Source organism: Grampus griseus (assembly GCF_964374135.1).
Source record: "Grampus griseus genome assembly, chromosome: 12".
NCBI lineage: Eukaryota > Metazoa > Chordata > Mammalia > Artiodactyla > Delphinidae > Grampus > Grampus griseus.
This window is the reverse complement of record NC_139006.1, coordinates 42,780,980-42,805,631: the sequence shown is the minus strand read 5'-3', so window position 1 is coordinate 42,805,631 and position 24,652 is coordinate 42,780,980. Positions and strand designations below refer to the sequence as shown.

General features: G+C 38.6%; 1 protein-coding gene across 3 annotated transcripts in view; it reads right to left on the bottom strand.

The window, feature by feature from the left end:
* The window catches only part of TAF4B (TATA-box binding protein associated factor 4b), a gene marked incomplete at its 5' end in the record, with an annotated part of 112,974 nt that extends 88,954 nt beyond the window's left edge, over positions 1–24,020 (bottom strand). For all 3 annotated transcript variants that reach the window (XM_082667817.1, XM_082667816.1, XM_082667818.1), the window contains 7 exons: positions 188–802; positions 3,625–3,714; positions 5,604–5,726; positions 5,834–5,995; positions 11,014–11,121; positions 12,597–12,742; positions 23,678–24,020. In XM_082667817.1, the coding sequence (XP_082523943.1) occupies positions 188–802; positions 3,625–3,714; positions 5,604–5,726; positions 5,834–5,995; positions 11,014–11,121; positions 12,597–12,742; positions 23,678–24,020 (1,587 nt within the window). The remainder of the gene's footprint in view (positions 1–187; positions 803–3,624; positions 3,715–5,603; positions 5,727–5,833; positions 5,996–11,013; positions 11,122–12,596; positions 12,743–23,677) is intronic.
* Positions 24,021–24,652: the final 632 nt, after the last annotated feature.

Here is a 24,652-nt window from a genome sequence, read left to right as displayed (position 1 = left end):
AAAAATTACGTGTGTGTTTGTGTATGTGAATAGAGGGGGGAGAGACAAAGCAAACATGGTACAACGTTAACAACTGGTCAATCCTGGTCAAGGGTACACAGGGGTTCATTTTACTAGTCTTGCCAGTTTTCTGAATGTCTGAAATTTTCAAAAGAAGAAATGGAGGAAGAAATGAAATGTTACTCACTAGTTGTTTGACTTTAACTGCCTGTGGAATGCTGGCTGGTTGTGTAAGCACGGGGCCCGGCTGTGCAAGTTTGATTTGGACTGGAGTGCCAATGACAGGCTTGTCAGATGTGGTCCCAGCAGAAGTAACAACAGGTTTCACAGACGGAAGACATACAGCTGCTGCTGAGGTTTCTCCAAAAGTTACTGAGGGGAGGGCCAGTGTCACTGCTGTCCCAGAGACAACTGGCTTTTCAGGCTGAAGTGAGACTGCTGTCACTGTGTTCTGCAGAGATGTCACTAGCGGTTTTGGAGTCTGAAGCACAACAGTTCCAGCTGTTGTTCCTCCTGGCACAGCAGCTGGACCCACAGAATGAAGTGTCACAACTCCAGTTTTTGCTCCCCCTGGAGCAAGTGGATTCAGAGTTTGCACTGACACAGTTCCAGATGTTGCTGCTTCAGAACCAATGATGGGCTTTTCAGGCTGGACTGAGGAAACTACTGTTGTCACCACAGGAGAAGGCGTTACTGTTGTGGTACAGGTAGCAATGACCACCTCGCTAGAAGTCTGCTGAACACACTGCTGAATAAAGCTCTGGGAGTTAGGCATCAGTTGTCTTAAGGCAATCACACTTTTCTAGAAACAGAGGACAAAAAAAACACTGATAACTAAATAAATGAGCTCTAGTAAAACAGAACTACTTTGTATGTCATATCTGTACAACATAAAATTAAAAGCATACCAACGTTTCAGTTGAGGAAATCTGTTATCAATCATTTACATTCTGTCAATATCCAGGATATAATTTAAAGCCCCGAAGTGCTTCATTTTTCAATTCATAATTATTATGTCTCAGTATTAAACTTATTTTATATACTTCAGTATCAAATTGGTATCAAATATTAATTTGGTAAAATAAAACACTGTATCCTACTTATTTGTATTTATCTAAACCCCATAATAGATCACCCATAACTTCAGTATTTACAAGTTTGTTTACAGGACAGCAGAATCTAAAATAAAAAGTTTTTGTTAAATAACTTCCAAACTTTGAGTAGAAACAGCCTTTACATCAAAATAAAATTAATAGAAAGAAGGTCAATTTCCTTAATTGAGCTAGAATATTTTCTGACTGGGTTTTAAGTTGGAGTCTACCTTTGTATCTTGCTAAAAAAATAAAAACAGCTTAACCTATAAAGAAGGTTCTGCCTTTTCATCCCTGGGGTTTTTATCTACTTTTGTTTTTGAGTAAGAAAACAAGATGAAAAAGGAGGTGGTTAGTAGGTTATCTTTCAGTGAATTCATGAGCTGTTTTGGAAGATTTCCTTGTTTTGATACTTAAATTCAGTCAGATTGCCTTTACTTAAGAAGCAAATGAGAACTATTGCTTCTCTTCCCTTTCCTTCTAGTTACTTCTTTTACTTAAATAGATTGAGAATATTTTAATCTGAAGGTTTTCAATTATATATATCTATAAATAGTATCAAAAGAAAGAAACAAAAAGTCTTTCACGCTCTTTTCCCAAACTTTAAAAATGGTAGAAAACAGGGGCTTCCCTGGTGGTGCAGTGGTTGAGAGTCCGCCTGCCGATGCAGGGGACGCGGGTTCGTGCCCCGGTCTGGGAAGATCCCACATGCCGCGGAGAGCCTGGGCCCGTGAGCCATGGCTGCTGAGCCTGCGCGTCCGGAGCCTGTGCTCCACAACGGGAGAGGCCACAACAGTGAGAGGCCCACGTACCGCAAAAAAAAAAAAAAAAAAAAAAAAAAAAAGGTAGAAAACAAGCTGCTTTGGAAATACATGAACAAATGAAGTGATTTGATTAATTAAATTTAAGCAAGAAATCTAAGATGGGGGAGACCTGAGAAAAACACAACTGGAAAGAAATGTTAAAGTAATAAGACTTAAAGAGACAACAATAAAAACACGTATGCTAAATTATCTCTTGATCACCTGGCCAGAGTTAAGTCTAAATGCCGAATCCCTTATCCCTATGCAAAGTCCAACCTCCAGAGCTCTCAAGGATATGAAAAAAATATTCTCAAGAAAAAAACATAAGGCTTAATAATAGTCCTTAGAAAACTGATACAAAATGCAAGTACTTAATGGTAATATTTAGTAACTTCAAGGGAGTGTTACATAGCCAGTAGAGTCAGGCTAAATTCTAGACCTGTGTGTTTGATCAAAAGTTAAGTCAATTTAAACAATTTTCTCATCTCCAAAATGGAAAATACTATACCATCTAGCACCTATTGTCGAAAGACTGATATGAAAATTAAGTCCAAACAATGCAAATTATAAGTGAAGTAGCTAGCAAAGCACAGAACACATAGTAGGTACTTTCTTATTTCCCTCCTTCTCCCCCCCAGTGTCTCCAGTGAGTATGAAACATAGATACACTAAACAGAATTGTCAGTGTCACGTAGAGCACCTACAGCTCACAGAACTTTTACATTGAAAGGGACCCAAGAAGAACTGCAGCTAACTTCTCAATCAAGAGGGTCACCCGAAAACAGGCCTCTAGTCATTTGATGTTCGGTACTGCACTGACCCTTCAACCTTCCTTTCCCAGATTAAGTCTTCCCTGGCTAAAACATTCTCAGTTTTTTAGCCACATTTTATGTCACATGATTGGCATCTTCCTAATCAACATGGTCAGCCTCCTAGGGACAATTTCCAGTTATTTTAATAGCCTTCTGAAAATGTGGTGCCCCATCTCCTTTCCCACTCTTCTTTCATGAGGCATCAAAAAGAGTCTTCCTCTATGAAGTCTGTTTCATCTCCCCTAGATAATTAAGCCAAATTTTTCTAAAGGCAACTCTTCGTTCCATTATTTCAAAATATATGGGATGAGTGTTTGGTTCACTAAAATCTCAGGTTTTTAATAACTTTATAAATTTCAATTCAATTCCTTTTCAGCTTCAAAATATCCAAAAGGAATATATTTTTTCAGCCTGCCAAACAAAGCTCTTGTTATCAAAGTTATTGTTCTCCATCAAAATCTATTTAATTCAATAAATCTTAGAGAAGAGTGTGTCTACTAACAATATAAATTAATTTTTAAAAATAATAGCTTCCTCCCTCCAAGAAAAATAATAATAATAGCTTTCCCACTAAATTTGGTACCATGTGGTTTACTACTTCTAAGAGAATAAGAGTCATCAGGACAAAGCAGAGACACTATTTTTTTTAAAGTTAAGAATCTTTGAGAATACAAGCATCAAATAATATAATCATTAAGTTATGTTCATGAATGAGATGTTACTTCTGTTTTCTCAATGTGTTCCAATGCAAAGAATATGAATTATGAATGTGCTTTACAGATTACAACAGCCCTGAGAGATTTCTTCTACTGTTACTATCTTCACATTAAATTGCTGTCATATTGAAATATTCAGATTTTAAATTACCTTAAAGTAATCTAATTCAAACTATTTCTTCAAAGTAACACATAACTCTACCTTAAGGAAAGGAACTAGGTGAGGCTGAGGTGAAGACTTGAGTTCAACATACAGTTGTCTAGTAAATTCTTCTGCTTCAATTTTTGCATCCTGAGGAATGGAAGAAAGAAAACACTTTTAGGTCTACAAATATTTTACAAGAGGAAAAGTGTGTGGTTCATGATTGTAGATATAGCAAACTTTGAACAGTAATAAAGTCAAAGTCTATCATTAAATAGGGGCAGTTTTTTCATGTCCCCTACAAAATAAACATAGAGATGTTTTTTCATACAGAATACAATGAAGAGATTATTACTTTTTAAGATCCCAGTAAGCAAAGTGAGAGAAGAGCTGGCTGACTGGATAAGGTGATAGTACTACAGTCTGTTAAGAACAATTAAGAAGTAAAGACACAGGAGTCCTACACTTCTTAGGGTAGGAAATTGGAAGTTATTTGGTGTGGGGGCCTTGGATTTTTTTTGTTTTCTTTTCTCAATTTTTAAATTACTTTAACTGAGGTTAGACTGTATTTTATTATAAGGCCACAATAATAGATATGCTGTTGTTCCAAAGAACTTAGGAACCCTTCCGTACTGGTTTGGACTCTAAACACTGCAGGGGTCTATGAGGTCTAAATTATTTTCACATTAGTACTAATCATTTTTTTGCCTTTTTCACTGTGCTGAGATTTGCACTGATGGTACGAAAGCAACTGCTGGCAAGAAAGGCAATGATAAAAAATTTAAATAGTTGTCGTCATACTCTGCATTGCTATGCATGTGTGGTAAAAAAAAAAAAAAATAGAGCCAGTTCCACTTTAAAATGTCCTTCACAGAACAGTAAAATTTAATTTTACTAAATCTTAACCCTTCAGCAGACATCTTTTAAAAATACTGTGTGCAAAATAATGGGAACCATACATACAGTAGACCAAAGTAAGATACTCAAGGAAAAGCACTTTGTGACTGAGTTGCTAGCTGAGCTAGCTGCTTTTTTTTCATTTACTGGAAAGAATATCAAACCAGCTGTGGTTATTCACATTGGGGTATTTTGAGAGACACTCTCTCAAAAAACAAACAAACGAACGAAGCCTGTCACTGTAAGGAAAACAACTGATGGTTTTTGTTGCTAATGATAAAAATCAGAGCTCTCAAGTCAAAATTAGAATTTTGGAAAATCTGTAACCACAATCCTGAGCTTGATCCTTGGAAAATTTGTAACCACAATCCTGAAGCTTCGGTACAGCTTCCCTGTACTGAAAAAATTTTCTGATGCGATTGTTAGATTACAAGTATGATTTTTTGATATCTTAATGAACAAATCTGTCAGCATTTGGAAAATCTATACAACTCAGCGAACCAATTATTTTCCAGACAACCAAATGTGAGCTGTTACATTTGGGTGAAAGATCCATTCAGGGTACAAGACAAACCAGTGGACTCTAAAGAATATCCATAATGATCTGGAGAAAAGCTCTTAAAATACTTTTCCAACCACCTCTTTTCATGAGGCCAAATATTCTCCAAATACTAATAAGTTTTTATTTGACCAAGTAGTCAACCTTCTCTCCAAAGCTCTTTTTTAGGCTAAGTGAAGCAAGACTAGCAAACATAAAGTAATACAGTCGGCCCTTCATATCCCCATGTTTTGCATGAGCAGATTCAACCAACTAAGGACCGGTGTAGTACTATATTTACAATTCACAGTTGGTTGAATCCACAGATGCGGAACCCACAGATAGGGAGGGCCAACTATGGGATTTGACCATCCATGGATTTTGGTATCCTCGGCCGGTCCTGGAACCAACCCCCATGGATACTGAGGGACGACTGTATAGACTAGATTTACTAGTCTAAGATTTATAATCATTACAAAGCTTTCAATAAGCAAAAGCAAAGGTTATCCAAAAATGCACTTAAGATAAACCTCATTTAAAAATATTTATTTCTCATTTAAAACATGTTCTACGGCTGCTTAGAGCTTTTATAGTCCCAACTTACCAAAAGTTGTTCCACCAACTTCTTCACATTCTGCCCCATCTCCGGGGACTGTGACCCGCTACACGCTAGTTTTATTAACATTGCGAGGAAGTTCTTACATTTCTTCACATTTTCTAGCATCGTCTAAATATAGAAGTATAAACAAACACTCACAAATGTTAGCTAGAAAATATACTTGAAGAAAATTTGTAAAGAGTTCTATTTATGTAAGGTACAAGGGAGAGCTTTACCGGAGAAAGACTAGTCTGAGCAGTGGCTGAGTTCTCTGCTGTGAGACTGGGCTCACTTGAGGGGGTGGGTGGCGCTCCCAAACTTGAAGGCTTCAGGGTAGCCACAGTATTCAACGGCTTTGCAGGGGTCACTGTGACAACACTGGTTGGCACAGCCACAGACTAAAAGTAAAAGCGGTAGATATCGAGAGATGTATTACTATGATATGCATCATGGCGAGTGCCTCATTTCACACTTAGACTACAAATGGATCTTGACATCCTTGCTTTTATATTATGCTCTACTAGTCTAAGGCAATGTAACACCATTTACCAGCTCTGGACTCTGGCAGCTCTGGGTTTCATTCTCACCTATCTACCTATTTATCACTAACACCCAAGTGTTGACCTCAGGCAAGTTACTTTATCCTGCTAACCCTCTGATTCCTGTTTGTAAAAAACAAGGACAGCAATGGTACCTACTATCCTGGGATTGTTTTTAAAAAACACTGCCAAGCACGTAGTCCTCAAATATCATTAATACTTCTCCAAAAAAATTTGAAATAGTAAGTTTTTGTAAGAAAATATAGAATTTATTTTATAATATTCTGCTTTTTATTAAGTATAAATCTGAGAGATCTATTGATCGTCTCATATTCAGATAAGCTGCTTTTATGTAGACTATTAGAAAAACAGTAATAGCTTTGTAATTTGTAATAACAAATATTACAAAATGTGATTATCTTATTTTCACACTGAAAAGAATTCGGGTTGTTTCTTCTATCCTCTATTAAGTGAGGTGTGATTATAGCACCACCTGCAGGATAAAAAGTTTAATATAAGAAATCGCAAATTGGGTAATAATTTAGACAAGCAGACTGAGATAAAGCAACAATCTTATTTTAAAGACAAACACTAAAAGTTACAGAACATGAGTAAAGTTTGAGGGTAGGGGAGAGAATAGTATTTACAATTCACACAGAAAACTGAACAATGCACCATCATTTTAATTTAAATACTTGTGTTCTACAGGCATAAAACACAAAAAGGTCAGGTTGTTATTACCCTCAAGAAACTTTCTTTCTGCAACAATTAATATAAGTGAATTCAAATATACATCAAAAATTTCCACTTTAGGGCTTCCCTGGTGGCGCAGTGGTTGAGAGTCCGCCTGCCAATGCAGGGGACACGGGTTTGTGTCCCGGTCCGGGAAGATCCCACATGCTGCGGAGCGGCTGGGCCCGTGAGCCATGGCCGCTGAGCCTGCACGTCCGGAGCCTGTGCTCCGCAATGGGAGAGGCCGCAACAGTGAGAGGCCCGCGTACCGCAAAAAAAAAAAAAAAAAAAAATTTCCACTTTAGAAAGACTGAAGCATATATTAGACAAGAATGTTTTGGAGGTAAAAAAATGGGAAAGAAATTTAAAACACTGATTAATGATGAAGATGAAAACTTATGAAATGTTAAGCAAAAAAGGTAAAATTAAAAATCATACCTAAATTAGTAATTTTATTAAATATTAACAGATCTCAAAGACAACAATGAAAATGAAGTCTCGTTCTTAGTCTATCCCTAGTCCTGCTCTTCAAGGACAAGTACTGTACAGTTCCCTCTGAATCCTTTTGAAGATCTTCTAATAAACATTCTTAGGTTTATGTACAGTAAACACATACTCTTTTTTCAGTGAGTATGTTTTATACTCTACCACTAATTCTCTGTACTACTACATTTAAGAAAGTAATGTCGAACTTTAGCTGTTGACTATGATTACCTCGCAGGACTGATGGGAGAGGTTCCTCAGGCGAGTACTGTCCCTCTTCCTTATGAAGCAAAATAAGGCCCAACGAAATGTGAGCTCAGGAAAAAAGTCCTATTTTTTGTGAGTAGAAGAAGCATTTGTGGCACTCCTACTTTCCTTGTCAATATTTTATTCTGTCTCCAGCACAAAATTTGTCCTTCATAACTCTTTTTAATATAGCTACTACCCGTACCTTACCAGATACCTGCAACTCTTAAGAGGCATGGAGAAATACACAATCCTGGTCTTACTCTATGTATATAATCACACTGCCGTAATGAACGGACTGTTTTAAACTCAATCATAAATCTCAATATTCTAGACCAGGCAACGCTATTTCCATGCTTCGCAAGACTGCACTGGCACTGATTAGGCATGTCTAGGGGACCGGAGAAAAAAGACCTGGGGTATATGTGAAGTAAATTGTGAAAATCAGTTATATTAATACACAAGAGTCAGTGAAATTAATTGTATACAAACAGACTAAATTGCCTTTTAAGGAGAGTCATCCAAGTTCTAGCTCCTTATTTCCAAGAAATGCCTAAAATTGAGATGCTTTACCTCTCAAAGTGGACACAGAAATTATTCACTAACTTCACTGATAATTTCTACTGCCTTAGCCTACCACTAAGGAGCAACTCAGCTTAAAAAAGGCATCAATCTAAATTAAGAAAAGTTATACACACCCTGCATGGAAATAGCAACTGTAGACATATATATGGAAAAATAACCCAAGGAAAAGAATTAAACAACACATATATACCATTTTAGTACAACTATATGTACTAAATCTTTAATAAATAGATACAATAAAAAAGCTGATTTACTCAAAATACTGTGGAAGTTGAAACCCCTTTCATAAAATAACTGTATTGTAAATTCTTCAAACTTCGTATTTTTCTGTTGCCTCAACATCCCTACAAACAGGCTGTGAACGCCTTGCCCAGGTGACCAGGTGCACCAGTGTGATAAGGCTGGTCCCTGCCACAAGTTCCCTTTCTGCTCTCCCAACTGTGACATAATGACATTCAAACACACCAATGAAATCCCCTCACGTCTTTTGCTTGTGTACTCCATACCAACCCTCAACAAAGGCACTTGCCCCCAGGTCCTCATTCCCTCTCAGATCCCCACTTGTTTGGTTGAGTCTGCCCCGGTGCTCCTCCCATATGGCCCCCTGCATGTCGTTCCATGCCACCCTCTTCTAGGACCTGTCAGTATAGGACGTCTCTTTCACTTTCATATACCTTCCTGTGGTGTTATTTGGTGTCCACATCTGACTGATCAAAAACAAAAAAAAAAATCCCATTTTAAGAAACATAATTATTTCTTACAACACATAGCAGCTATCAGTAGGCCTAAATTCATACCCTTTGGCCCAGTGATCTCCCCAGAATAACCTAAGGGCAGGGGGGCAGTGGAACCTAGAGTTTGAGACAATCAGCACAGAGGTCATTAAGAATAGAGTTTCCAGAGTCAGATAGAGACCTTGGTTCAAATGCCCCCTTTGCTACATATTAGCAGAAATCATGCAAATTTCTTAACTTCTCTAAACTGATTTTCACCTACATAAAATAGAGATAACACTTCCTTACAGAATAGTCACAAGATGAAATGAAATGAGATGAGGGATGTAAAGCACTTAAAAAGTGTCCAACACATTAAGTGCTCAATAAATGGTAGCCATTATTAGCAAAAAAAAAACAACAAAAACAAAACAACAACAACAAAAACTATGTTTAAAATCACAGTTTAATTAACTGATCACCATCTCTGTTAGAGGAAGTAATACGGTTAAGTAATTCTGAAAAACCAAACACCATGTTTGATCCACAGCATGGGATTTCACATAACATGCTTCAAGAAGATGTACCTTCTATACAGCAAAGGAAGTACAACAGTGATCCCATGACCATGGGATCCACTGATTATATCAAATATGGCATGATCCAGAAGCTGCCTGCCTAGTAAAGTATTAGGACAGCGTGCAGAAAACACAGGTGAAGTGCAAACTCAGAAACAATACTCTATGAAGATGGAATTCTATCCTCCATCTTCTAAGACTTAGTGCATACTCACTGAATCAAAAAATTCTATATGGTACTACGTCCCCAACAGGACAAATATATGAAGAACCAAGGAATCAAAGAGTAGAAGGATGAACGGCTCCACTTATCATTACTCCCAAAGTTCCACTGGGGGATCCTGTGCTTCCCATTCCTGCCAATAGTGGACACACTTTCACCAAAGAACAAAGCAAGAGTCCCTATAAACTAGACACCATGGCTGCCTCTTGGACACTTCAGGGTCCCTGTGTCCAGTGATCAACTGGAAAGAGAAGAGTCATTATCATGACAGGGGTAACTGACCTGACAACTGGAATAGGTAGGGTAGCTTTTACACAATGAAGGCCAAGAGGACTTTATTCAGTGAATCCAGGTGATCCACTTAAGTGCCTCTTGGTATTTCCTTGCCCAATTGTGATGATAAATGGACAAGTGACACAACTCTTGCCTCAAAGGACTGTGGCAATTTGGACCTTGGATCCCTCAGGGATAAAAGTCTGATCACACTACCACTTAAGATCCAGAAGAGTTGGTAGTTGAGTGTGGGAGGAATCTAGAATGGATGGTGGAGGAGGAAATGATGGTATCAGCTGCAGCACTGGGGACTGTAGTTCATCCTACTAACCTCTTCTTTGCTTCTCCAAGGAAGAAACCTATAGAAATCCAAGGAGAGCTGGTTTCCAACACATATGAGGAAGTAAATCCCAGCAATTCAAGGAGTAGACTGTGATACACCATCACAAAGAGAGATTTGTGTTATCTTAGCTGTTGGGAATGCTATTTAGACAGACGACAATTGTCAGCTTCTTTAGAGTCTGCTTCAGCTACAGAGAATTACCTGCCCATGAGCACAACTCTCCCTGGAGAGTCCACATCCTATGACTGATCACAGAGGGGAAATTATGGCGCATCCAACCATGTTGGCACACAGTGGGACAACTCTGACGTGCTACACTTGCTCCAAAGCTCTCCATCAGGTTGGCTGAGGCTTTATTGGACCTGCATCTAGTTCAAACTCTTACTCTCCTTCCCTTCCACAGGTATGAATCCCTAATAAATATCCCATACACCAAAATTCTGTCCCAGCACCTGCCTTCTAGACACTGTGACACATGAACATTAGATGCATTTGTATTAATTTAATACATTCAAATAAATCTGATATTCCAAGAATATACACCATGTTCATCTTGTGTTTCCCATACCTCTAACAGCTCCCAGTTTAATAAGTGTCCTCATATATCATTGAATTGCTCTCTTCAGGAAATAGCTAACAATAAATAATAACAAAAGATGAGAAAATAACCAGTGCGCACATGGCCACAAGTCACAACTTACTTGCACTGGGGAAGGCTGCGGAACAGTGGTTACCACAGTAGTTCCTATTTGTGTCAGTTGTTTAACAGGTGCCACTGCCACCTTCTTGATTAACTGTGAACTAGAATTCTTGGGGGGGAGGGGGAGATAGTACAGAGTCATCAGCGTTAGTAATTTAAAATTAATCGGTACTATGGCAAACATCAAAACACTTTACCACAGCAAACTTCTTTGTTATAACTGGTTTTATAACCTCATGAATTTTATGCATATTTTCTACTATTAACCTAACTGGTCAATTGGCCAGTTGACACTCATTTCTTATTCCTAAAGAGGCAACTGATTAAACAGATAAATATCACAGTATTTCTGCATTAAAATATTGAATTTTACTCTTTGGCTCACACAGAAAACATATAGATACTTTTTTTTTTTTTTGGTCATTTCTATTGTTGGTATCCTTTTAGTCTTTTTTTAAAAATAACATTAAGCTTTATTTTTTGTGATATAACTGACATATAACATTGCATAAATTTAAGGTGTACAATGTGATTTGATATATTTATATATTGCAGTGTGATTCCCACCATAACAACTATATCACATCACATAATTATCATTTTTATTTATTGAAGTATAGTTGATGTACAGTATTATATAAGTTTCAGGTTTACAACATGTCAATTCACAATTCTTAAAGGTTATACTCCATTTATAGTTATTTTAAAAGATTGTCTATATTCCGTGTTGTACAATATATCCTTGTAGCTGATTTATTTTATATACAGTAGTTTGTATCTCTTAATCTTCTACCTCTATCTTGCCCCTCCCCCTTAGATTCTTATTTAATATATTATTATAAACAAAATTCTGCTAACCTATCTCCTCAACCCATAGCAAATAAGAAAGGGAAGGAGCAGCTATCATTGACAGATACAGAAATAAAGAAAATGACTGGCTGAGAACCTAGAATCAAATTATGAGAGAGTGGGTTGGGGGAAACTGGCAAAGAATGATATTACCACAGAATACAATGAAACTTTTTATTAGGATGAGCCTGCTTCATCAAGAAAATACTATACTACATTCCACATTTTCTGTTTAACCAAAGAAAGATGCTCATAAAAATATACTTTTTAACTCTGGCACACACAGGATAAGCTTTAGTTACCTAGAAAGATGATCACGTATGTAAAATAAATCATCTTCTAACAATGCCAAGTTAATGAAATATTACAGCAGATTTCTAATTTTTTTAAAGGTAATTCCTATATGATATGGATAAAAAAGAATATTATAAATTGTAGTGTTAATGTTTTACCACAAATTAAAATTGAAGCAGAATGGCTATTTTCTTCCCGTTTAGAGATGCACATAGCCCTTTGAACATCCCCTTGAGGACGACAAAATCTTTGAGTATGAAGATTAACTTACTAGTTTTGCCAAACGACAAAACCAAACACCTAGATTAAATTAACATATTCAAAGAAAGTAGCTTAATTCAAAAAGTCGAGCAGAATCATCTCTTCTATATTTTTACTGGCAAATACATACAAATTTATATGAAAACTGAGGAGGATGAAAAAAACTTTAATGTACATTACCTGCATTGTACAGATTTTGACTGTTTGAGTATTCGTTGGTACAGCTGGCCTTGAAGTTATGTTACTTGTGGTCTCGGTTCTTGTTACAGCTTGCTGAGGAGATACCAACATCAACTGACCACTGTTACTTTTGATCAAAACTGTTCCTATAGTTAAAAGAAAATAAAATGTGAGCTAATGAAGTATAATCATCACATATTCTTCTTCCCCTTCTTTCAGTGCTATAAAGTGTTCTGAATAAGTGGTTAGTTAGTACATACTGAATTCCATGTCTACTAATTAAGATACATAATATGGAAAAAATGTTGTCACTCAACGCTATTTAAAATATTAAAAGTCTAAACATATGAACAAGATACTCCTGAAGAAGGCAAAACACTTTTCCTCATGACATCAAACTATTTATAATGCTACAGTAAGACGGTATGGTAACAGCACAAGACTACACAAACTGACCAATGGAGTAGAATAGAAAACCCCCAAATAGACCCCAAATAGCCCGCAGATACGTCATATCAAATTTTTCTAAAAGCACTGCAGATCAGTGAGAAAAAGAGCTACTATTCAATAAATAGGGCTTGCTCAATTAACTAATGGAAAAGATGAAAAGTTTCACACCATACACAAAAACCCAAGGGCATTAAGGATACAAGGATAAAAAGTAAAAACTTTTAAACTTTTAGACAATGTAGAAAACTGTCATTCTGAACTTGGGATAGGGAAAAATTTCTTAAATAAGTAAAGTTTGATATATACAACTATATTTTAAAAACTTTTGTTCAGCAAAAGACATCTTCAGGTAAAAAGACAAACCACAAAATTGGAGAAAATTTGGGGACTTCCCTGGTGGCGCAGTGGTTAAAAATCCACCTGCCAAGGCAGGGGACACGGGTTCAATCCCCAGTCCAGGAAGATCCCACATGCCGTGGAGCAACTAAGCCTGTGCGCCACACTACAGAGCCCACGTGCCTAGAGCCTGTGCTCTGCAAACAGAAGCCACCACAATGAGAAGCCCACGCACTGCGACAAAGGGTAGCCCCTGCTCACAGCGACTACAGAAAGCCCCTGCGCAGCAACAAACACACAACACGGCCAAAAATAAATAAATTTTTAAAAATAAATAAACTAAAAAAAAAAATGGAGAAAATTTTAGTTCACATATATTCAAAGAACAAATATCCAAAATGCAAAAAAGAAACACAGATACCAGTGACAGGGAAAGGTAAATTAAGACCACAGTGAGATATCACTTTATATCTACCTAGAGACAAAAAAATTAAGAAGTCCAGTGACAATATTAAGTGTTAGAGAGATGTGTGGCAACAAAAACTCTCAACATCTTTAGGCTGGTAGTGTAATTTGGTACAACTGCTTTGTTCAACTCTACATTGTGCCAAACTGGTTCCAATTTGCATACCCTCTAACCCAGTATTTCTAACGTAAAGAGATTGTTGTCCATGTAAGTAGGAGGTACAAACAAGAATATTCATAGCTGGAGTTCCATTTCTGGAATGGCAGCATGAAGAGCTCAATAAAGCCACTCCCCAGCAAAACAAGCATAACGTGAAAATTATTTTTAAAAACAACCATTTAAAGTCTTTGGAAATGCCCTAAGGCATACAGAAAATGACTAGACAATTATTAAAGAGAATCTACTAAAACTCAGAACAGCAAGAATCTGTGGCATCTGAACCATGACCCACTCCCTCTCCCTTCTCAGTTCAGGCATTGTGGACAACATAAGGCCTCCGTCTTTCCCAAACTCCCAGTTGAGGGCTATGGTATCTCCCTGGGAGAAGCAGGCCACTAGCATTTCCGATCTCTGCCACCCCAACTTGCATACAGAAGAGAACAAATTTGAAATAAGTGCATCCAAGAGTTTCCAGGCTTCTTGTTTCACCCATCCCTACTCAGAAAGGGAAGGTTCTACCCCAGGGATGGCTCAGAGAATACTTGGGGCCCAATCACCCTCACCCCAGTTCTTTCATAGGGTGGAGGTCCCACATTGGAAGAGGTAAGCAGAGAAGACCAGAGGCTACCACCATGCCCAGTATCCCACTTCTAAAACATGGATATCACTCAGAAAGAAACATGCCACAGTCCTGGGTACTTGCTCCAAACATCTCCCAAAAGAAACTGACTTTATTTCCAACAGAGTGTGGGAAAGGTCAAGGCTAAGGTCACTCTCAAGTACAACAGAACAATTAAATGGTTTCTGGTATCTTCATGACAGATATAAGCTAAGTCACAGGCATATCTCCAGTTTATCAGAGAGAACAAGATAAAGAAACAACTAAGAAGGGCCCTTCAGGGGTAAGAACCTCAAGCAATGACCTCAAAAACTAACCCTTGTAAAGGAGTCCACATTTAATTGAATCAGACTGTAGAGGAAGTTAGGCTCTAGGGCACTGTTGAAAACAAGAGGGTAACTGGCTGGCAGTGAGTGGAGCCTAACAGCTATGCATGACACCAGCTGAAGCAGAAATCTTAACAGAGAGATCAGAGAAAGAAACAGTCAAAAAGAGCCCTGCTAAAACCACTGTCATCCCAGGGTGGCTGTGCTTATGCCCAAAGCTGTACCCTGTGAGGAAATAGACTTCACTAAAATAACACAGCCATTTAAAAAAATAAACAAACAAACAACAATAACCCACTCAGGGGAGTAAAGACCAGTATCTAGACTTGCTATATTAGTTTTGGGGCTTCCCTGGTGGCGCAGTGGTTGAGAATCTGCCTGCCAATGCAGGGGACACGAGTTCGAGCCCTGGTCTGGGAGGATTCCACATACCGCAGAGCAACTAGGTCTGTGAGCCACAACTACTGAGCCTGCGCGTCTGGAGCCTGTGCTCTGGAACAAGAGAGGCTGCGATAGTGAGAGGCCTGTGCACCGTGACAAAGAGTGGACCCTGCTTGCCACAACTAGAAAAAGCCCTCACACAGAAATGAAGACCCAACACAGCAAAAATAAATAAATTAATTAATAAACTCCTAACCCCAACATCTTCTTTAAAAAAAATATATATATATATATATATATATTAGTTTTGCTTAACAAATTACAAGACATACAAAGAAAAAGAAAAGTGTGACACAGAAAAAGGCAGGCAACAGAAACCACCTATGAGGGACTAGATGTTAGATTTAACAAAGACATCAAAGTAACTGTTATAAATATGTCAAGAAGCTAAAGGAAATCATGCTTAAAGAAGGAAGATATGATGATGATTATCTCAACAAATAGAGAATAACATTAGAGAAATAAATATCATAAAAAAAGGAATTCTGTAGTTAAAAAGTACAATAACTGAGGGCTTCCCTGGTGGCACAGTGGTTGAGAGTCTGCCTGCCGATGCAGGGGACACGGGTTCATGCTCCGGTCCGGGAGGATCCCACATGCCACAGAACAGCTAGGCCCGTGAGCCACGGCTGCTGAGCCTGCGCGTCTGGAGCCTGTGCTCCGCAACGGGAGAGGCCACAACAGTGAGAGGCCCGCGTACCGCAAAAAAAAAAAAAAAGTACAATAATTGAAATAAAAATTTCACTAGAGAGGCTTAACAGCAGACTTGAATGAACAGAAGATAAGTCAGTGAACTTGAAGATAGTTCAATAGAGATTATGCAATCCAAAGAACTGAGAGAAAAAAGAATGAAGAAAAATGAACAGAGCTTCATAGAAACGTGGGACAATGGTAGGCGCACCAACGTAGGCATAATGTGAGTACCAGAAAAAGCGGGGGAGGGAGGGGAAGGAGGGCGGGGGAGAGAAAGAGAGAGAGAGAGAGATAGGAACAGAAAAAATATTCAAAGAAATAATGGCTGACAATTTCCCAAATTTGGTGAAAAATAATCTAAACATCCAAGTAGCTCAACAAACTCTAAGTAAGATAAATGCAAAGAGATCCACACCAAGACACAATATGATAAAAATGTACAAAGAGAAAATCTTGAGAACACCAGGAGAAAAATGTACAAGAGTCCTGCATTAATAGGATTAACAGTTAACTTCTCATTAGAAACAATGGAGGCCAGACAGCAGGGGTATGACACATTCCACTTGCTGGGGAAAAAACAAAAAAAAACAACTATCAACCAACAATCAGACATTCCCTGAAAATATCTGTCAAAAAAGGAGATAAAATAAAGACATCCTAGACTGGGATTGACATATACACACTACTATATATAAAATAGATAACTAGTAAGAACCTACTGTATAGCACAGGGAACTCTAGTCGATACTCTGTAATGGCCTATATGGGAAAAGAATCTAAAAACAGAGTAGATATATGTATATGTAAAACAGATTCACTTTGCTGTACACTTGAAACTAACACAGCATTGTAAATCAAATATACCCCAATAAAAACGTAAAAAAAAAAAAAAAAGACATCCTCCTTAGAGGACTGAGTGCTAGCAGACAAACCAGACAGGAAATACTAAATGAAGTTCTTCAGGCTGAAAACAAGAGACTCCAGAAAGTAACTCAAATTCACATGAAAAGGGCACTGGTAAAGTTAATTATATAATTTATATGCATATTACTGCTTTATCTTAATGGGTTTAAAAAACAACTATATAGAACAATATATATAATTGTATTCTTGAACCTATAACATATTAGAAATGTAACATATTTGTGAACAATAACACAAAGAAAGTGGTCAGGAGCAAAGTTGTACTGCACTAGGGAAATAACTTCAGATGGTAACTGGAATCTATAGGAACAAATGAAGAAAACTAGGAATGGTAAATAAGAAGGTAATAAAACAAATGCTACAAATATATCCTTGTGCTCCTTTCTTCTGTCAGCATCTTTAAAAGACATATAATTACATAAGATAATAATTATAACAAGGTATTGCTGGGTTTGTAACATATCTAGATGCAATATGTAGAGCAATAATAGCACAAAAATAAAAAAGAGGGAAATGAGCTAAATAGGAAAAATGTTTCTACATCTGACTGAAACAAGTTAATATAAATGTGAAGTAAATTCTAATAAGATGTATATTGTAAACCCAAGAGCAATCACTAAAAAATATATATATTCTTTTATTTATTTATTTTTTTTGCGGTACGCGGGCTTCTCACTGTTATGGCCTCTCCTGCTGTGGAGCACAGGCTCCGGATGCGCAGGCTCAGCGGCCATGGCTCACGGGCCCAGCTGCTCCACAGCATGTGGGATCTTCCCAGACCGGGGCACGAACTCGTGTCCCCTGCATCGGCAGGCAGACTCTGAACCACTGCGCCACCAGGAAAGCCCAAAATATATATATTCTTAAAAAATATTATAAAGGAATTAAAATGTTACACTAGAAAATATTCACTTAATGCAAAGGAAAGAGGGAACAGAGGAAGGACAACAACAAAAAAATATATAGAAACAAAAGTAAATGGCAGGCTTAAACCCAACTATATCAGTAACATTAAATGTGAATGGATTAAATAATCCAATCAAAAGGCAAAAAGTGTCACACCCAATTATAAAATAGGATTCAACTATATGCTGCCTACAGAAGACACACTTTAGACTCAAAGACACTAAAAAGGTCAAAGTAAAAGGACAGAAAAGACATATCATCCAACAGCAACCATAAGAAAACTGGAGTGGCCATACTAATATCAGACAATAGAGTAAAACATAATGTGTTACTGGAGATAAAAAGGGGTACTTTATAATTGATAAAACAGCCAATGGATCAGGAAGATTTAACAATTACAAACATATATGCACCAAACAACAAAGCCCAAAATATATGAAGAAAAGTTGACATAAACGAAGGAAAAAAATAGAGAATTCAACAATAATACTTGCGAGACCTCAACACTCTACTTTCAATGAAAGATAGATGTCTAGGATAAGATAGATAGATGTAGAAGATCAACTAGGAAATCAAATACTTGAACAACACTATAAACCAACCATACCTAAAACACATCAATAGTATACTCTACCCAGCAACAGCATTCTTCTTAAGTGTATGTGGAACAGTCTCAGGATAGACTACACGCTAGGATATAAAACAAGTTTAAATAAATTTAAAAGGACTGAAATCATACAATGTGTGGTCTCCAACTACAATGGAGTGAAATTAGAAATCAGTAACAAAAAGAAATTAGGGGAACTCACAAATATGTAGAAATTAATTACTGCTAAGTAGCCAGTTGGTCAGTTAAGAAATCACAAGGGAAACTGGACTATACTTTGAGATGAATGAAAATGAAGACACAACATACCCAAATTTATGTGATGCAGCTAAAGTAGTGTTTAAGGAAAATTTATACAGCTGACCCTGGACAACATGGGGGTTGGAGGTACTGACGCCCCACACCCCTGTTCCGTTGAAAATCTGCATGTATCTTTACAGTTGGCCCTCCATATCTGAAGTTCCGCATCCACAGATTCAACTGATTGCAGCTCATGTAGTAGCATAGTATGCACTTATTGAAAAAAATCTGAGTATAAGTGGACCTGTGCGGTTCAAACCTGTGTTGTACACAGGTGAACTGTTGTTGTAAATCCCTCTATTTTAAAAGAAGGATTAGGGCTTCCCTGGTGGCGCAGTGGTTAAGAATCCGCCTGCCAATGCAGGGAACGCGGGTTCAAGCCCTGGTCCAGGAAGATCCCACATGCCACGGAGCAACTAAGCCCGTGCACCACAACTACTGAGCCTGCGCTCTAGAGCCTGCGAGCCACAACTACTGAAGCCCGCGCACCTAGAGCTCGTGCTCTGCAACAAAAGAAGCCACCACAATGAGAAGCCCGTGCACCACAATGAAGAGTAGCCCCTGCTCGCCGCAACTAGAGGAAGCCCGCGTGCAGCAATGAAGACCCAACACAGCCAAAAATAGATAAATAAATAAATAAATTTATATATTAAAAAAAAAAAGATCTGAGGAGATGTGGGAAGCCCTGAAGTATTTCAAGTAGGAGAGACATTATTATATTTGCATTTCAAAAAAAAATAAAAGAACGATTATTTGAATTAATAACTTAACCTATCTTCAGACATTGGGGAAAAAAGCAAAATAAAAACTATAGCAAGCAGACGAAAGAAAATTAATAAAGATTAGAGCAGGGATCAATAGAATAGAGAATAGAAAAACAACTGAGAAAAATCAAAGCAAAAGTTGGTTCTCTGAACAGACCAACAAAATTGACAAATCTTTACCTAGATTAACTAAGAGAAAAGGAGAGAAGGCTCAATCTGCTAAAATTAGGAATGAAAGAGGGGATATGACCACTAATCTTACAGAAAGAAGGATTATAACAGAATACTATGACCTATTATAAACCAATAAATTGGATAAATAATATGAAATGGACAAATTCCTAGAAACACATAAACTACTAAAACTAACTTAAGAAAATGGGCAACCTGAATAGATCTCTAACAAACACAGATTGAATTAATAATCAAAAATAGTATCCACAAGATAAGCTCAGTTCCAGATGGCTTCACTGATGAATTCTACCAAACATCTAAGGAAAAATAAATCCTTCACAGATTCTTCTAAAAAACAGAAGAGGAAACGTGTCAATTCATTCTGTAAGGTCGGTATTACCTTGATATTAAAACCAAACAAAGACATCACAAGAAAACTAGAGACCAAAATGTCTTATGTATACCAATGCAAAAATTCTCAACAAAGTACTACCAACTGAATCCAGCAACATTTAAAAAGTGTTATACCCTATGACCAAGTGATATTTATCTCAGTATGCAAGGTTGGTTTAAGACCCACAGCGAACACCATACTTAGTGGTGAAAGACTAAATGCTTTTCCCCTAAGATCAGGAACATTTGAGATGAGGAATGAGACAAAGATGCCTACAATCACTATCACTTTTATTTAACATTATACTGAGAGTTCTAACCAGGAAAATTAAGCAAGAAAATAAAATAAAAGGCATCCAGAATAGAAATTAAAACTATCCACATATATTATGATCTTCTATATAAAAATCCAAACAAATCCACGAAAAAAGCCATTAAAATTAATAAACAAGTTCAGCTAGGAAGAGGATACAAGATCAATTTAAAAAAATCAACTGTATTTCTATACATTTCCAATGACTAACTATAAATGGAATTAAGAAAAAAATTCTATTTACAATAACATCAAAAATAATATACTTTAGGAATAAATTTAAGAAAATAAGTGCAAAAGCAATACTGTGGAAACTACAAACTGTTGCTGAAAGAAATTAAACATCTAAATAAATGGAAAGGTATCCCATGTTTGTGGACTGAGAGACTTATACTTACTTTGCAGGACTGTTAAAGGGATCAAATGAGACAATATGAGCAAATTTATGAATTTTAAAGTTATTGGTAGTAGTTGTTATTAATGCCTTAAGGTCCACAACCTTTGAGTCTTTCTAACTCAAATATGAGTTAAAGCGACTTCACAGCCTTTGAAATCCAAACTGTGGAGGGCGCATATGGTGAGCACTGAAGACAATTGCCTCTCATTTCATGACGTCCAGGAGCACTGTTACAACTGTGGGAGCAGATGATCATGTAATATTCCTTTGATAAAGCTAGGGTGGAAACAAGAACCACGAAGATTATCCAGGAACTAATTCAGGAATTTGAGAAATGCAAAACCTATACCATGTCTCAGCATGAAGGAGTTGATGAAAAAGGACCAGAACCATTTCACAAGCAACTTTTCACAAACTTCTGTATAGTAAGACTGAGAAGCAGAATTTATGAAGCACAGTCTATGACATAAAAGAAGCAATCAAGTCCTTACTCATCACTCTGAAATACATTATAGAAGAGACACAGAATACCAAAAACGGAAAGAGCCACAGTCTGGTCTAAATCCCACAAATTCATAAAAAAGAAGACTGAAGAGATTACCAAAAATATTCAACAGAATAATCTTCAGGGCTTTGCTACAGTTTCTTTCATTTCCTCACAATGCCCCCCTTTTTGTTTCCAGCTCCTGCTCCCTAGAAAAACCTGTGATGCATATGCATATTTTTAAAAAACTAGTTCTGTTCACAGAGGAAATTCTGAAGTAAAGAGAAATCAAATACTTAAAGTATTCATTACCTTGGGAAAATCAGAGCTGACTCCTATGTAATTTAAGCATCCTTGAGCAATCCTCTGCTAATCCTCAGTATATAAAAGAAGTAGAACAAGATTTTTTAAAATGTTATTTTAATCAGTGTTTCTGTGTCATTCCTCAAGTATTGGTTATCTTATTGTGCATCTGTGAGAGCACAAATATGAGTATGTTCTTCTGCCACACCTCAGCAGGAATTCCAAAAGCTGCTCTTCAAGGTAACTTCTCACCTCCTCTCTAAATAACAACTAAAGGCAATTTATCTCCTCTCTTTTGTGGGAGTTTATCCATGGTCGACAGCATAACAAGTTATAGTGTAGTGCATACTTAGGCTGTGGTCCCGGTTTGCTGCTGTTTTGCTCTAGCAAGTTTCAGTTTTTGTTTCTCTGTGTAATAAAAAGATCAGGCTCTAAAATGCTATAAATCGCCTTTTAACATTGCTACGCAAGGAGCCATATTGTACACACACCAAGTGGTAAGCACAGTGTTGCGGAAAGAGTAGAGTTAAATAGACCTGAATTCAAATTCCCTCTGACATCTATGACTTGTCTGGCATTGGGCAAATTCTTTACCCTCAGAGACTTTTTCCTTATTTGCTATCTATCTATTATGACCAGCAAACAAAAGAATATAAATAATGTATAAAAATAATAATGGATGAAAAGTGCCCAGCAATATAATGTTGTATGTCAATTGTAGCTCAATTTTTTAAAAAAGTGCTTAGCACAGTACGCCCTCAATAAGTGATCCATTCCCACTTACCAGCAAGTTTCCACTCCTGAAAGTCCTTCTCTCTGAATACTTTTTTGATTGTTTCTAAACCAACTTCACTGACTAGATAGGAATTTTGTTTTTAACAAATTAGGAGTAATTTCATTGAAACACATTCATAGCTACTTTATAAGAGTGCATGTAGGAGGACAATTTAGAACCAGCAGAAAATGTATCCAGTGGTGCACACAGCCTTAAGTGTAGGTACCTCGTGTACAATACAAAACTAAAACACAGCTACAACAGAACATTAGGTACAAAAGAGGCACCCTCATTTTGCTAGGGGAAACTGACATCACGTGAACCAAATGCTTCCACTTCTTTACCACCTTTGGGGGTCAGAGTTCCCATTGCTGCTCAGCAAAATACATAGAAAATAATCAAATTATGAGTAGAGTTTTTTTCCAAAGAAGATAACACGTGCTTTTTTTCCCCACTGAAATTCCAAGTGACTTTCATTTGAGGAAAGAAAACAAGGTAGAACACTCCAACACCATTCTGCATATTTACAATATGCAAATGATCACAAAGCAAAACCGTTGCCTCAGTCATGAAAAACAGCCCCACAGAGTACACTCTAGTATAAAAAGTAGTCACAGGCTCATTAACGGTAGCATTCACACAATGCTTCACAAATAACCACCTCATGGCTCTGACCTGTCAACTCTGGCATTTGCTCCCTGTGAGAGGGCTCCTTCTAACTCAAAGTTACTTACAATCATCACACATCTGAAAATTGTGCGGGAAGCAACATTATTCATTTCTAAGCAGTAAACTTACTTAGGCTTGTTTAAATTTAAAATTCACTTTCGGTCTTAACACACAAGAGCCTTTTAAAAACATTTTTTTAAACATAGTAATCTAAGCGTGTGGATATAAAAATTGATCCTTTCTCCATATGAAAATAAACTTTAGCGATACTCTTTATCTTCCCGCACCTAAGAGCCAGTGCCTCAAAGGCCCTCCTGAATAGGCTGCTCCAGCTTTTCCTGTGTCACTTAAGAGAAAAGATGCTCTCTTTAAATAGGAAAAGAAAAACTATGCAGTAAGGACTCAAAGATGCTATCTTGATTGTAACGCCAAATCACTGCCCCGCAAAGTCAAGATTATGAAAGGTTCTCTTGGCTGAGTTTTTTAGAACTCCCAGCGAGAAGGCGCAATCCCGGGCTGCGACGTTTCCCGTGTCACCGCTGGCCGGCCCGAGGGATAAGCCGGAAAAGGTGAGCGACATACCTGGAGGAAGCTGAAAATTAGCAGGCAACTGGATTGTTGTGGTGTTGGGTGCTTTCACAGCGACAATCTGAGGAGCTGGCAGACGAGGGCCGCCGCTGAGTTTAGGAAGAGCACTGACAGGAGCCACTTTAGTCACCAGGGTCCCCACGGGGGACCGCAGCGGCTGGGGCGCCGTGGACTCCACGCAGACACTGACAGGAGCCTTAGTCACGGCGCCCAAGGCCACCGGAGTGCTCTCTACCCGGACTGGCAGAGCCGCGGCGGGGGCCATGGTCACGGTCCCGGAGGCGCCCACACCAGCTGGGGGAGCGGCGCCGGCCGGTTCTGTGAGGCCCGCGGGCATCCCCAGGTGGATCAGCGGCAGCTGAGGCGCCGCCGTTCCGGGAGCACAGGCGAGGGGACGCTTGACAAGCGGCAGCCGACTCCAGTGCAGTTCCGGCTCCACAGCATCGCTAGGGAGAGGCGCCGGGGCCGCCACACGAGTCAGTGACCGGCGCCGGCTGGACAGCGGGACCCCGGCGCTCCGGACCTTCCTCCAGTCCGCGCGGCCCCGCCGGCAGCCACACCTGCTCGGCCGCTCGCCGCTTCCTCAGCGGCGCTCACACGTGCGCCGGCTCAACCCGGCCCCTCAGTCTCGCGACCAGATGCAGCGGAGCCCGGCTGCGCGGCTCCCGGAAGGGCGTCACTTCGGCTCCCACCTTCCACCAAAACTCTGCGCGGCGGATTCCCCCGCCAGAAATTTCAAAACTACAAACCCAGAGCGGCCCAAAGCCCCCTACGCGCGCTCTGCACGGCCCCTCTGCGCGACCACGCCAGCCATGTTTATATAGCCACGCGGAGACCTCGCGCACGCGCACCAGCTGCCGCCGCTGCCCCGGGCTTCCCCCAGAATCCGGCCGCGTGATTGGCCACAGACTGGAATCGCGCTCGTGACGTCAGTAGGGACGGCTCCAGAGGGCGTTAGAATCCGCCTCT